This window comes from Delphinapterus leucas, chromosome 2, assembly GCF_059928025.1.
Source record: "Delphinapterus leucas isolate spDelLeu-1000000601 "Yukka" chromosome 2, BTC_Dleu_Yukka2, whole genome shotgun sequence".
Taxonomy (NCBI): Eukaryota; Metazoa; Chordata; class Mammalia; order Artiodactyla; family Monodontidae; genus Delphinapterus; species Delphinapterus leucas.
Genome location: NC_143130.1, coordinates 113,292,064 through 113,304,434, shown reverse-complemented (window position 1 = coordinate 113,304,434; position 12,371 = coordinate 113,292,064). Strand labels below are relative to the sequence as shown.

Here is a 12,371-nt window from a genome sequence, read left to right as displayed (position 1 = left end):
TTCAAAGTTATGTATGTACCGTATGATACCATTTATATCACATTCTTGAAAAGACCAAACTATAGGGACTGGAGCTGTTTTGTATCTTGGCTGTGTTGTGTATACTACATATACAGCATGTGGTTATGGTATACATCTTTCAAAACTTTCAGAACTGCACACTAAAAAGGGCAAATTTTACTGTATGTTTATTATACTTTAATCAGCCATTTATAATAGCATAAAAATATAAAAACTTAGAGATAAATCTAGCAAATATATCTAAGACATGTACACTGAAAACTACAAAACATTTTTGAGAGCAATTTAAAGGAAACTAATAAATAGGGCGATATGCCATCTTGTTCATAACAAAATAGAAGTCTCCACATTGTTAAAATAGAGATCTACCCAAGTTGATCTATGTTTCAATATAGTATCATTGAAAAATCACAGCAGATTTATTTTGTAGAAATTGACAAAGTGATTCTAAAATGTGTATGGAAATTCAGAAGACCTATAATATCCAAAGCAATCTTGAAAAGGAAAAAGATGGAGAGCTTACACTAACTGAATTCATGCTTAGTATAAAGCTCCAGTAATAAGTATAATGTGTTATTGACGTTAAGATAGTTATATACTCAAACATATATTTATACGCCCCAGAAATTCTTTTCCTAGATATTTACTCATAAGAAATGAAAACCACGTACCCATCGAAACACTCATACATAAATGTTCATAGATTTATTATTTGTAATAGCCACAAATTGGGGGAAAAATACAAATGTCCATCTGTGGGTGCACAGATAAGCAGTTATCCTAGATCCACATAATGAAATGGTAATAACATAATAAAAACAGGTGAATCTCAAATACCTTATGTGTAAATGAGTCTCAAAAACATAATGAGCAAAAGAAGCCAGCCAAAAAAAGAGTACATAGTACATGTTGTATGATTTCATTTGTATGAAATTCTATAGCTGGCTAACCTTTGCTGACAAAATAAAACTGTGTTGAGTCAAGATTGTGGGTAGCATCAACTGCAGGGGGTACAATAAAACTTGGGGGGTTGATGAAAATGTTTCATGGCTTGGTTGTGATTTTGATTTCACGTGTGCCGGGGCAAGAGTCAAAACTCATAGACTTATATCCATTTTATTTATTGTAAATTACACATCAAATGAGGTTGATTTTTAAAATAGTACATGAACTATTTGTTGCTGTAGTTTAGAAAATGGTATTTTAGTTTCTCCCTTTCCTTGCACTCTAATATTATTATTGGAGAAATTACAAAAAAAAAGGAACTATTATTTTTGTTTTAATTAGCGCAGTGGAAGCAGTGACATCATTTCAGCTGTTGCATTTTATTTTACAGAAGCCAACTTTACTAAGTGATATGCAGAAGTAGTTTTAAGCCTGGTTGTCAACAGACTCTTAAGAGCAAGAGGATGTTTTGTATATACTTATTTTTAATTCACACAAAATGTCTTACATGATTGTAGCCCCTAGTTTTATTAATAAGAAAAATAAGGACGAATGCATCATATATTGTATTTATCTTCAGAAGATCTCATATGCTGGACATTTCTTCATGTCAGTAGCTCCTTAAAAGTCAACCTTTATTAACATACGTGTCAGAAATATCACAAGTTTCAGGAACAAGACAATTTTCTCTCCTTGACTTATGACCTTTTTCCACACATGGCAAATATCAATTTATAAAAGCAATAACAATTGCTAATTATGTGAAAATATCATATACAAGAAAAGAGCCCTTTTCACATACCTACTAGCCTAGGTTGTTTGTTTTAATAAAAATATTCAATGCTAATACAGACGGATCTTTGCTTACACTGTTCCTGAGATTGTGGTTTGTGATAAGTTTGAAGTTGGCTTTAAGATTCTTAAGGATGTTCCTACCCTTTGATCAAATAATTCTACTTTTAAGATGGAATTCAACAACCAGGACTATGGTTTGAATTTAGAGTACTTTCTTGCATTAGAAGGAAGAGAGGAAATGAAAGGAATAATATTAATTGTTGATATTCTAATAGTTATTGTTAATATCAGAATTTTTTAGGTTCCTCATTAGAAAATATCATTCATTTAGCTTTCATTATATGCCTGCTATTGGGAGATAGTCTTGAGTAATAAACTCTTGGATTTATCCCTGTGAGGAGAATATAAGCTATGTATACTTAAAATGAATTGACTTCTAGCTATTGTACTTGTCTATTTAACCTAGATTGCATGAAAACTAAATGCAATGTATGGGCAGCAACAAAAGGGAGGGTTGGGTTGTCTCCTCTGGTGCTTTCCTGAATCAAAGAATCTAGATAACACCTCTGCCCACACACAGAACATGTTTAGATTTATTGAGTCATCTCTTATTTTTGAATATGCCAAAATGGACTGACCGTTGTTTTTTTTTTTGCAAATAAATTGCAACAATATTTGTAATGGAATTGTAACAAACTCCCATTTTAATGTAATTGAATTGCTATAAATCATGTGAAAATGCACAGTTCTTACCACCTGTTGTATTTCTTAACTGCCTTACTGCCAGGACTTTCTTTGAATCTTATCTCAGATTCTCTTGTTTTCTTGCTCTCTAATTAGAAGATCATTTTGTCATTATTGCCCTTATGATATGTGATTTCTTTCCTCCTGCTTTGGAGTCATGTCAATATCAATTTGGCCATTCATTTTTATTTTTTGATGTTCTAGATATTTTGAACTTTTCTAATTAGCTTGTGTTGGTGCCCTGACATTTGTTTATTTGGTTTTGATTAAATTTAGGAAGATTTTGACATTTACCCTGTTGTGGTATTTGTATTTACAGTTCCCTGAATGTGGTTTCTATGGAATGTATGATAAGATCCTGCTTTTCCGCCACGACCCTACCTCTGAAAACATCCTTCAGCTGGTGAAAACGGCTAGCGATATCCAGGAAGGCGATCTTATTGAAGTTGTCTTGTCAGGTAGTATACTTTTTCCCTCTATCCATAGATAAATAATTTGTATCTGGAGAATTCTTGGCCATATGTTTTTAAGGCATCATAGAAAGCGTACATCAAACCCGGCCCCATGAGGAAATTTTAGGGCTCTGTCTATATGAACTTTCAAAATTATTTTGAAAAAAGCAAAAGGTTTCCCTTGAATTGGCTGTTTCCCTAGCCAGTCCTGTCCCAGTCGCTTCTCCCAACTTCACGCTCTCCCCAGGCTTCCAACAACACACATGAATACCTTCATGCATTACCTCAGATCATCTGGAAGAGCAGTAAAAGCCAACAAAAACAAACTCACCAATAGTGAAGCTAAGACAGATGTCAGGGCCCCAAATGTACTGAGTGTCTGGAAGCCAAGGGCTAGGGAACGATTGCTTTAGACGAGTCAGAAATCCATTAACTACTAGCCAAGACCATGTTGGAAACCAGAGCTCAGGAGTTACAGCAGGTCAGGCTATGCTGTGTGACTTTATCTAACTCACTCCCTGAGAAATGGCTGCGTTTCCCTCTGCCCAGATTTATATTTCTTGTTTAGGATTTAGAAGTTAGTAATCAGACTGTGCCTGTCGATACAGAAAAAAATTTAACTTTTTAAAAAAATGCCAGAGAACACCTGTAGCAGGGATCCTAACAACAATGATCAGTGCAATATTCTGAAGAGGTACAGATTTTTATTGTTTATTTTTGTTAAAATTGAGTCATTATTGAGAAACACAGATTACATTGCTCTTTCTCCCTTCTTTGCTTGCTATCCCTTTGACTAAAGGAAATTCATTCGCTTTAAAAATGATTCTAGGCTTCATTTCCTCAAGTTCCAGAGCCTAGTACTTGGATGCACTGATTATAATTCACTTGGTCTTTGTTTTGATTCAGTCCAATTCATGTTGTCTGTATTGATCTATCATTGTAACAGGTCCTGGGATTGCCCCACTTTCATTGGGTAGATAGATCCTATAAAACAACTTGGTTTAGCTAGATAAAAGTAACAATTTTCCTGTTGTTTATAAGTTTGCCAGTTGCTAAACAAACCAAAAAAGGAAAAGTTTTCATTTTTTAAATTTGGGGGGTGGGGGTAGAAATCACTTGCTTTGAGTTCTCCTTTTTACTTTTCTCTGGCTCTTTTGACATTGGCTCACCGAGCCTGGCCACACAAAACTAGTGCCTAGACATGTTGTTCTTTAAGTTTCCTGTTTCTGAACACTAGGGGCTGCCTGAAATAAATTATTCAAGGACATCATACACCAGATCTATTCTCACCATGATTCATATTAGACTCATAGCAAGGCGGCTTCGCAAAGAATTTGCTTTATGAGTCTTTTCCCTGTGGCCGTGTCCAGAAATATATGAATATTTTCACGATTGCATTTTGAAATTATTTATTTTTCTTTTCATTTTACTTTTGTTATCAAGCCCTTCAGAGTAGTACCAGACAGATCGAATGCAAGCTGTGTGTGAGTGTTCTTGAGGTGGGGAAGAGGTGCTGCCCGTTTGCATGTTATTCCCACGCCCTCCATGAGCCAGACCTGCTCTACCCCACGTTGACGCGATGCAGCCCTCTGGAGGGCCCCTGGGCACAAGGATCAGCGTTCTGCTTTTCCTCTCCATCTTTGCAAGCCGAGAACCTCATTGTGCCTACACTCCACTTCTTTTGCCATCCACCCTTTATGTTCTGTGTCCTGCCTCTCCTTTGTCCCTGGCCACAGTGCTGAGGGGGCATTTAAGGGCAGCCCTTTTCCTCACCTGCTGTCGCAGCACCTGGCTCAGGAAAGCCTCTCCTACTCTGTCAGTAGCTATCTGGTTGCTAATTAAAAGGAGCCATTTTATAACAGCCTGATTCCAATTTTGAAGCTTGAACCTTTGAACCCTTTTCACACTCCACATAGTTGCACTTCACCTTAAATTATTCATATATATACACACACACATTCAATTATGTTTAGATCTCCAGCATTCACCTGTAACTTCTTTGGTATTCTCCTACCACTCTAACACTCAGCATTGTGATTTTCTCAATACACGGTAAAAATGTTTTTCCTGGGGCTTCCCTGGTGGCGCAGTGGTTGGGAGTCCGCCTGCCGATGCGCGGGATGCGGGTTCGTGCCCCGGTCTGGGAAGATCCCACATGCCGCGGAGCGGCTGGGCCCGTGAGCCATGGCCGCTGAGCTTGCGCGTCCAGAGCCTTTGCTCCGCAACGGGAGAGGCCGCGGTGGTGAGAGGCCTGCGTACCGCAAAAAAAAAAAAAAAAATTTTTCCTTAAAACCTCCCAGTCCTCCATATTACAACCCTGTTTCCCCCTCACAGCGCTTACCTTTGCTGGTTGTTGTCAGTCAGCTTCAGTGTAACCACAGACCTGACCTCACCAGTAAGGTGTGGCCCCCGCTCTGAGATCTTCACTTGAGCGGCACCCCTCCTCCATCTTGTCAATCGCCACCAAATGCACACACCCATTCCCTGTCTTTTTCACTTTAGCTTTTAATCACTAACTCCCTACCATTTTTGGACTATATTTTTCCCTTTCTTCTTTGCCCACAGCACATGGCCCACTATATTCATGTCTTACATCACTTTGATGCACTCTCGACTACTTGGGTATTCTCTTATACCTTAGCAGGCCCTGCTATACCTGTCTGTAATCTGAATTACTTTAACATCCATTTTTGCCATTCCTGTTCCTGAGCCACACATGACTGCTAGACGCACGGTCCCTTGCCAACATGGCTCAAGGCAGATATGTCTTTCACTTGGCTTTACTGTTGTTTCTCAATCTTCTTCTCCCCCCATCCTTTTGTTACCATAGACATGAGGTTCTGAGTAAACATATGTGGGTTGCTTAAGTGACTATTGGCTATCACATTAGAAGTTATCATGTATACAAAATTTTGTAAAAATACTGATTTGTTGTAAAAATATTGTTTTTAGATATAGACTCAAAACTAAACTGAAATTCAAGTCTCCTTGGTGTGCATTTACCCAGCCCTGACAAGAAATTAGTGCCTGTGATATGGGCAGGATTGTATCGTATTATAATGTGAGGCAAGACAAATGATAGCTACTAAGACACTTCAGGACATCGTGCAAAGGAGCTCATAAACATACTCGTTCCTGAACCAGTCCCTGAAGAGAATGGATGCTATGATTGGCCAGAGAAATGTGCCATTTCCTGGAGGTGTGGTTAAGGATCAGCTTCATTCAAAATGCAGTGGATAAGCGGGGTAGAGGAGCAAGACACTGAACATCCGCTCTGTGGCCTTTTGACCAGTTCCAGAACATAAACATGCTCTGGAAATTTTCCTCCTACAGACTATAAATATTTTACTGTTAAAATTCATTTCTCCATATTTTCTGTTTTTCCTCATTAAAAATTAAATTGGAGAACACAGCAGGTGCCTCATAACCTCTTGCTCTCATTGGAGGAGCGCTCACATTCTCAGGAAGCTGCACATGAGAGAGGTGCTTTTGCGGAAACCAGCGGTGTCTGGTCCAGCCTCCTCTGGGAGCGGGCAAGTGGCGACCCCACACTAACCCACGCAACTCTGTCCCGATCCCCAGATTCTCACACGGTGCCCGGACAACTGTGTGGCTGACAGGGTGTTGGTGCTCTGGGCGGGTGTCAGACCTGTGCCTCTGAGGTGGGAGAGCTGAGTTCAGGACACTGGTCCACCAAAGACCTCCCGGCTTCACGTAATATTAAACGGCACAAGCTCTCCCAGAGATCTCCAGCTGGTAAGACCCAGCTCCACTCAATGACCAGCAAGTTACAGTGCTTGACACCGTATGGCAAAAAAACTAGTAAGACAGGAACACAACCCCACCCATTAGCAGAGAGGCTGCCTAAAATCATAATAAGGCCACAGACACACCAAAACACATCGCCAGACGCCATCCTGCCCACCAGAAAGACAAGATCCAGCCTCATCTTCCAGAAGACAGACACCAGTCCCCTCCACCAGGAAGCCTACACAACCCACTGAACCAACCTTACCCACTGGGGGCAGACACCAAAAAAAATGGGAACTGCGAACCTGCAGCCTGCGAAAAGGAGACCCCAAACACAGTAAGTTAAGCAAAATGAGAAGACAGAGAAACACACAGCAGATGAAAGAGCAAGGTAAAAACCCACGAGAACAAACAAATGAAGAGGAAATAGGCAGTCTACCTGAAAAACAAATCAGAGTAATGCTACTAAAGATGATCCAAAATCTTGGAAATAGAATGGAGAAAATAAAAGAAATGTTTAACAAGGACCTAGAAGAACTAAAGAGCAAACAAGCATCAATAGGAATCAATAGCAGAATAACTGAGGCAGAAGAACGGATAAGTGACCTGAAAGATAAAATAGTGGAAATTACTACTGCAGAGCAGTATAAAGGAAAAAGAATGAAAAGAATTGAGGACAGTCTCAGAGACCTCTCGGACAATATTAAACACACCAACATTCAAATTATATGGGTCCCAGAAGAAGAAGCGAAAGAAAGGGACCGAGAAAAAATTTGAAGAGATTATAGCTGAAAACTTCCCTAATATGGGAAAGGAAATAGGTAATCAAGTCCAGGAAGTGCAGAGAGTCCCATACGGGATAAATCCAAAGAGAAACACGCCAAGACACATATTAATCAAACTATCAAAAATTAAATACAAAGAAAAAATATTAAAAGCAGCAAGGGAAAAACAACAAGTAACATACAACAGAATCCCCATAAGGTTAACAGCTGATCTTTCAGCAGAAACTCTGGAAGCCAGAAGGGAGTGGCAGAACATATTTAAAGTGATGAAAGGGGAAAACCTACAACCAAGATTACTCTACCCAGCAAGGATCTCACTCAGATTCGATGGAGAAATTAAAACCCTTACAGACAAGCAAAAGCTCAGCACCACCAAAAGCAGCTTTACAACAAATGCTAAAGGAACTTCTCTAGGCAGGAAACACAAGAGAAGGAAAAGACCTACAATAACAAACCCAAAACAATTAAGAAAATGGTAATAGGAACATACATATCGATAATCACCTTAAATGTAAATGGATTAAATGCTCCAACCCAAAGACATAGATTGGCTGAATGGATACAGAAACAAGACCTGTATATATGCTGTCTACAATAGACCCACTTCAGACCTAGGGACACATACAGACTGAAAGTGAGGGGATGGAAAAAGATATTCCATGCAAATGGAAATCAGAAGAAAGCTGGAGTAGCAATTCTCATATCAGACAAAAACGACTTTAAAATAAAGACTATTACAAGAGACAAAGAAAGACACTACAGAATGATCAAGGGATCGATCCAAGAAGAAGATATAACATTTTTAAATATTTATGCACCCAACGTAGGAGCACCTCAATATATAAGGCAAACGCTAACAGCCATAAATGGGGAAATCAACAGTAACACAATCATAGTAGGGGACTTTAACACCCCACTTTCAACAGTGGACAGATCATCCAAAATAAAACTAAATAAGGAAACACAAGCTTTAACTGATACATTAAACAAGATGGACTTAATTGATATTTATAGATTGTTCCATCCCTGAACAACACAATACACTTTCTTCTCAAGTGCTCATGGAACATTCTCCAGGGTAGATCATATCTTGGCTCACAAATCAAGCCTTGGTAAATTTAAGAAAATTGAAATCAAGTATCTTTTCCGACCACAATGCAATGAGACTAGATATCAACTACAGGAAAAAATCTGTAAAAAATACAAATACATAGAGGCTAAACAATACACTACTTAATAACCAAGAGATCACTGAAGAAATCAAAGAGGAAATCAAAATACACTTAGAAACAAATGCCAATGAAAACATGATGACCCAAAACTTATGGGATGCAGCAAAAGCAGTTCTAAGAGGGAAGTTTAGAGCAATACAGTCCTACCTCAAGAAACAAGAAACATCTCAAATGAACAACCTAACCTTACAGCTAAAGCAATTAGAGAAAGAAGAAGAAACAAGCCCCAAAGTTAGCAAAGTAAAGAAATCATAAAGATCAGATCAGAAATAAATGAAAAACAAATGAAGGAAATGCTAGCAAAGATCAATAAAACTAAAAGCTGCTTCTTTGAGAAGATAAACAAAATTGATAAACCCTTAGCCAGACTCATCAAGAAAAAAAGGGACAAGACTGAAATCAATAGAATTAGAAAAGAAAAAGGAGAAGTAACAGCTGATACTGCAGAAATACAAAGGATCATGAGAGATTATTACAAGCAACTGTATGCCAATAAAATGGACAACCTGGAAGATATGGACCCATTCTTAGAAAAGCACAACCTTCTGAGACTGAACCAGGAAGAAATAGAAAATATAAACAGACGAATCACAAGCACTGAAATTGAGACGGTGATTAAAAATCTTCCAACAAGCAAAACCCAGGACCAGATAGCTTCAAAGGTGAATTCTATCAAACATTTAGAGAAGAGCTAACACCTATCCTTCTCAAACTCTTCCAAAATACAGCAGAGAGGGAGGAACACTCCCAAACTCATTCTATGAGGCCACCATCACCCTGATACCAAAACCGGACAAAGATGTCAGAAAGAAAGAAAACTACAGGCCAATATCACTGATGAACATAGATGCAAAAATCCTCCACAAAATACTGGCCGACAGAATCCAACAGCATATAAAAAGGATCATATACCATGATCAAGTGGGGTTTACCCCAGGAATGCAAGGATTCTTCAATATATGCAAATCAAGAATTTGATACATAATATTAACAAATTGAAGGAGAAAAACCGTATGATCATCTCAATAGATGCAGAAAAAGCTTTTGACAAAATTCAACACCCATTTATGGTAAAAACCCTCCAGAAAGCAGGCATAGAGGGAACTTACTTCAACATAATAAGGCCATATATGACAAACCCACAGGCAACTTTGTTCTCAGTGGTGAAAAAGGGAAAAAATTTCCACTAAGATCAGGAACAAGACAAGGTTGGCCACTCTCACCACCATTATTCGACATAGTTTTGGAAGTTTTAGCCACAGCAATCAGAGAAGAAAAAGAAATGAATCCAAATCGGAAAAGAAGAAGTAAAGCTGTCACTGTTTGCAGACGACATGATACTATACACAGAGAATCCTAAAGACGCTGCCAGAAAACTACTAGAGCTAATCAGTAAATTTGGTAAAGTAGCAGGATACAAAATTAATGCACAGAAATCTCTTGCATTCCTATACACTAATGATGAAAAATCTGAAAGAGAAATTAAGGAAACACTCTCATTTACTATTGCAACGAAAAGAATAAAATACCTACAAAAAACCTACCTACCGAGACAAAAGACCTGTATACAAAAACTATAAGACACTAATGAAAGAAATTAAAGATGATACAAGCAGATGGAGAGATATACCATGTTCTTGGATTGGAAGAATCAACATTGTGAAAATGACTGTTCTACCCAAAGCAATCTACAGATTCAATGCAATCCCTATCAAACTACCAATGGCAGTTTTCACAGAACTAGAACAAAAATTTGCACAGTTGTATGGAAACACAAAAGACCCCAAATAGCCAAAGCAATACTGAGAAAGAAAAATGGAGCTGGAGGAATCAGGCTCCTGGACTTCAGACTATACTACAAAGCCACAATAATCAGGACAGTATGGTACTGGCACAAAAACAGAAATATAGATGAATGGAACAGTATAGAAAGCCCAGAGATAAACCCACACACCTATGGTCACCTTATCTTTGATAACAAAGGCAAGAATATACAATGGAGAAAAGACAGCCTCTTCAATAAGTGGTGCTGGGAAAACTGGACAGGTACATGTAAAAGAATGAAATTAGAACACTCCTTAATACCATACACAAAAGAAACTCAAAATGGATTAAAGACCTGAATGTAAGGCCAGACACTATCAAACCCTTAGAGGAAAACATAGGCAGAACACTCTATGACATAAATCATAGCAAGATCCTTTTTGACCCACCTCCTAGAGGAAGAGAAATAAACACAAAAATAAACAAATGGGACCTAATGAAACTTAAATGCTTTTGTACAGCAAAGGAAACCATAAACAAGATGAAAAGACAACCCTCAGAATGGGAGAAAATATTTGCAAATGAAGCATCTGACAAAGGATTAATCTCCAAAATTTACAAGCAGCTCATGCAGCTCAATATCAAAAAAACAAACAACCCAATCCAAAACTGGGCAGAAGACCTAAATAGACATTTCTCCAAAGAAGATATACAGATTGCCAACAAACACATGAAAGGATGCTCAACATCACTAATCATCAGAGAAACGCTATTCAAAACTACAATGAGGTATCACCTCACACCAGTCAGAATGGCCATCTTCATAAAATGTACAAACAATAAATGCTGGAGAGGGTATAGAGAAGAGGAAACCCTCTTGCACTGCTGGTGGGAATGTAAATTGATACAGCCACTATGGAGAACAATATGGAGGTTCTTTTAAAAAATAAAAATAGGGCTTCTGTGGTGGCACAGTGGTTGAGAGTCCACCTGCCAATGCAGGGGACACGGGTTTGTGCCCCAGTCCGGGAAGACCCCATATGCCGTGGAGCGGCTGGGTCCATGAGCCATGGCCACTGAGCCTGCACATCTGGAGCCTGTACTCCGCAACGGGAGAGGCCACAACAGTGAGAGGCCCATGTACCGCAAAAAAATAAAATAAAATAAAATAAAAATAAAAATAGAACTACCATAGGACCCAGCAATCCCACTACTGGGCATATACCCTGAGAAAACCATAATTCAACAAGAGTCATTTCCCACAATGTTCATTGCAGCTCTATTTACAATAGCCAAGACATGGAAGCAACCTAAGTGTCCATCAATAGATGAATGGATAAAGAAGATGTGGCACACATATACAATGGAATATTACTCAGCCATGAAAAGAAACAAAATTGAGTTATTTGTAGTGAAGTGGATGGACCTAGAATCTGTCATAGTGAGTGAAGTAAGTCAGAAAGAGAAAAACAAATACCGTAGGCTAACACATATATATGGAATGTAAAAAATATATATATATATATTTTTGAAGAACCTAGGGGCAGGACAGGAATAAAGACGCAGATGTAGAGAATGGACTTGAGGACACAGGGAGGGAGAAGGGTAAGCTGGGACGAAGTGAGAGGGTGACATGGACTAATATATACCACCAAATGTAAATTAGATAGCTAGTGGGAAGCAGCCGCACAGCCCGGGGAGATCAGCTCGGTGCTTTGTGCCCACCTAGAGAGGTGGGGATAAGGGAGGGTGGGAGGGAGACACAAGAGGGAGGAGATTTGGGGATATATGTATATGTATATAGCTGATTCACTTTGTTATAAAACAGAATCTAACGTACCATTGTAAAGCAATTATACTCCAATAAAGATGTTTAAGAAAGA

The 12,371-nt window shown here is 38.6% G+C and overlaps 1 protein-coding gene across 1 annotated transcript in view; it reads left to right on the top strand.

Moving 5' to 3' along the window:
- Positions 1–1,004: 1,004 nt before the first annotated feature.
- PRKD1 (protein kinase D1) overlaps positions 1,005–12,371 on the top strand; it is a 164,110-nt gene continuing 152,743 nt past the window's right edge. Inside the window, exon 1 of the mRNA XM_089907541.1 lies at positions 1,005–2,963. Within this exon, the coding sequence (XP_089763667.1) occupies positions 2,849–2,963 (115 nt within the window). The 5' untranslated portion in view covers positions 1,005–2,848. The remainder of the gene's footprint in view (positions 2,964–12,371) is intronic.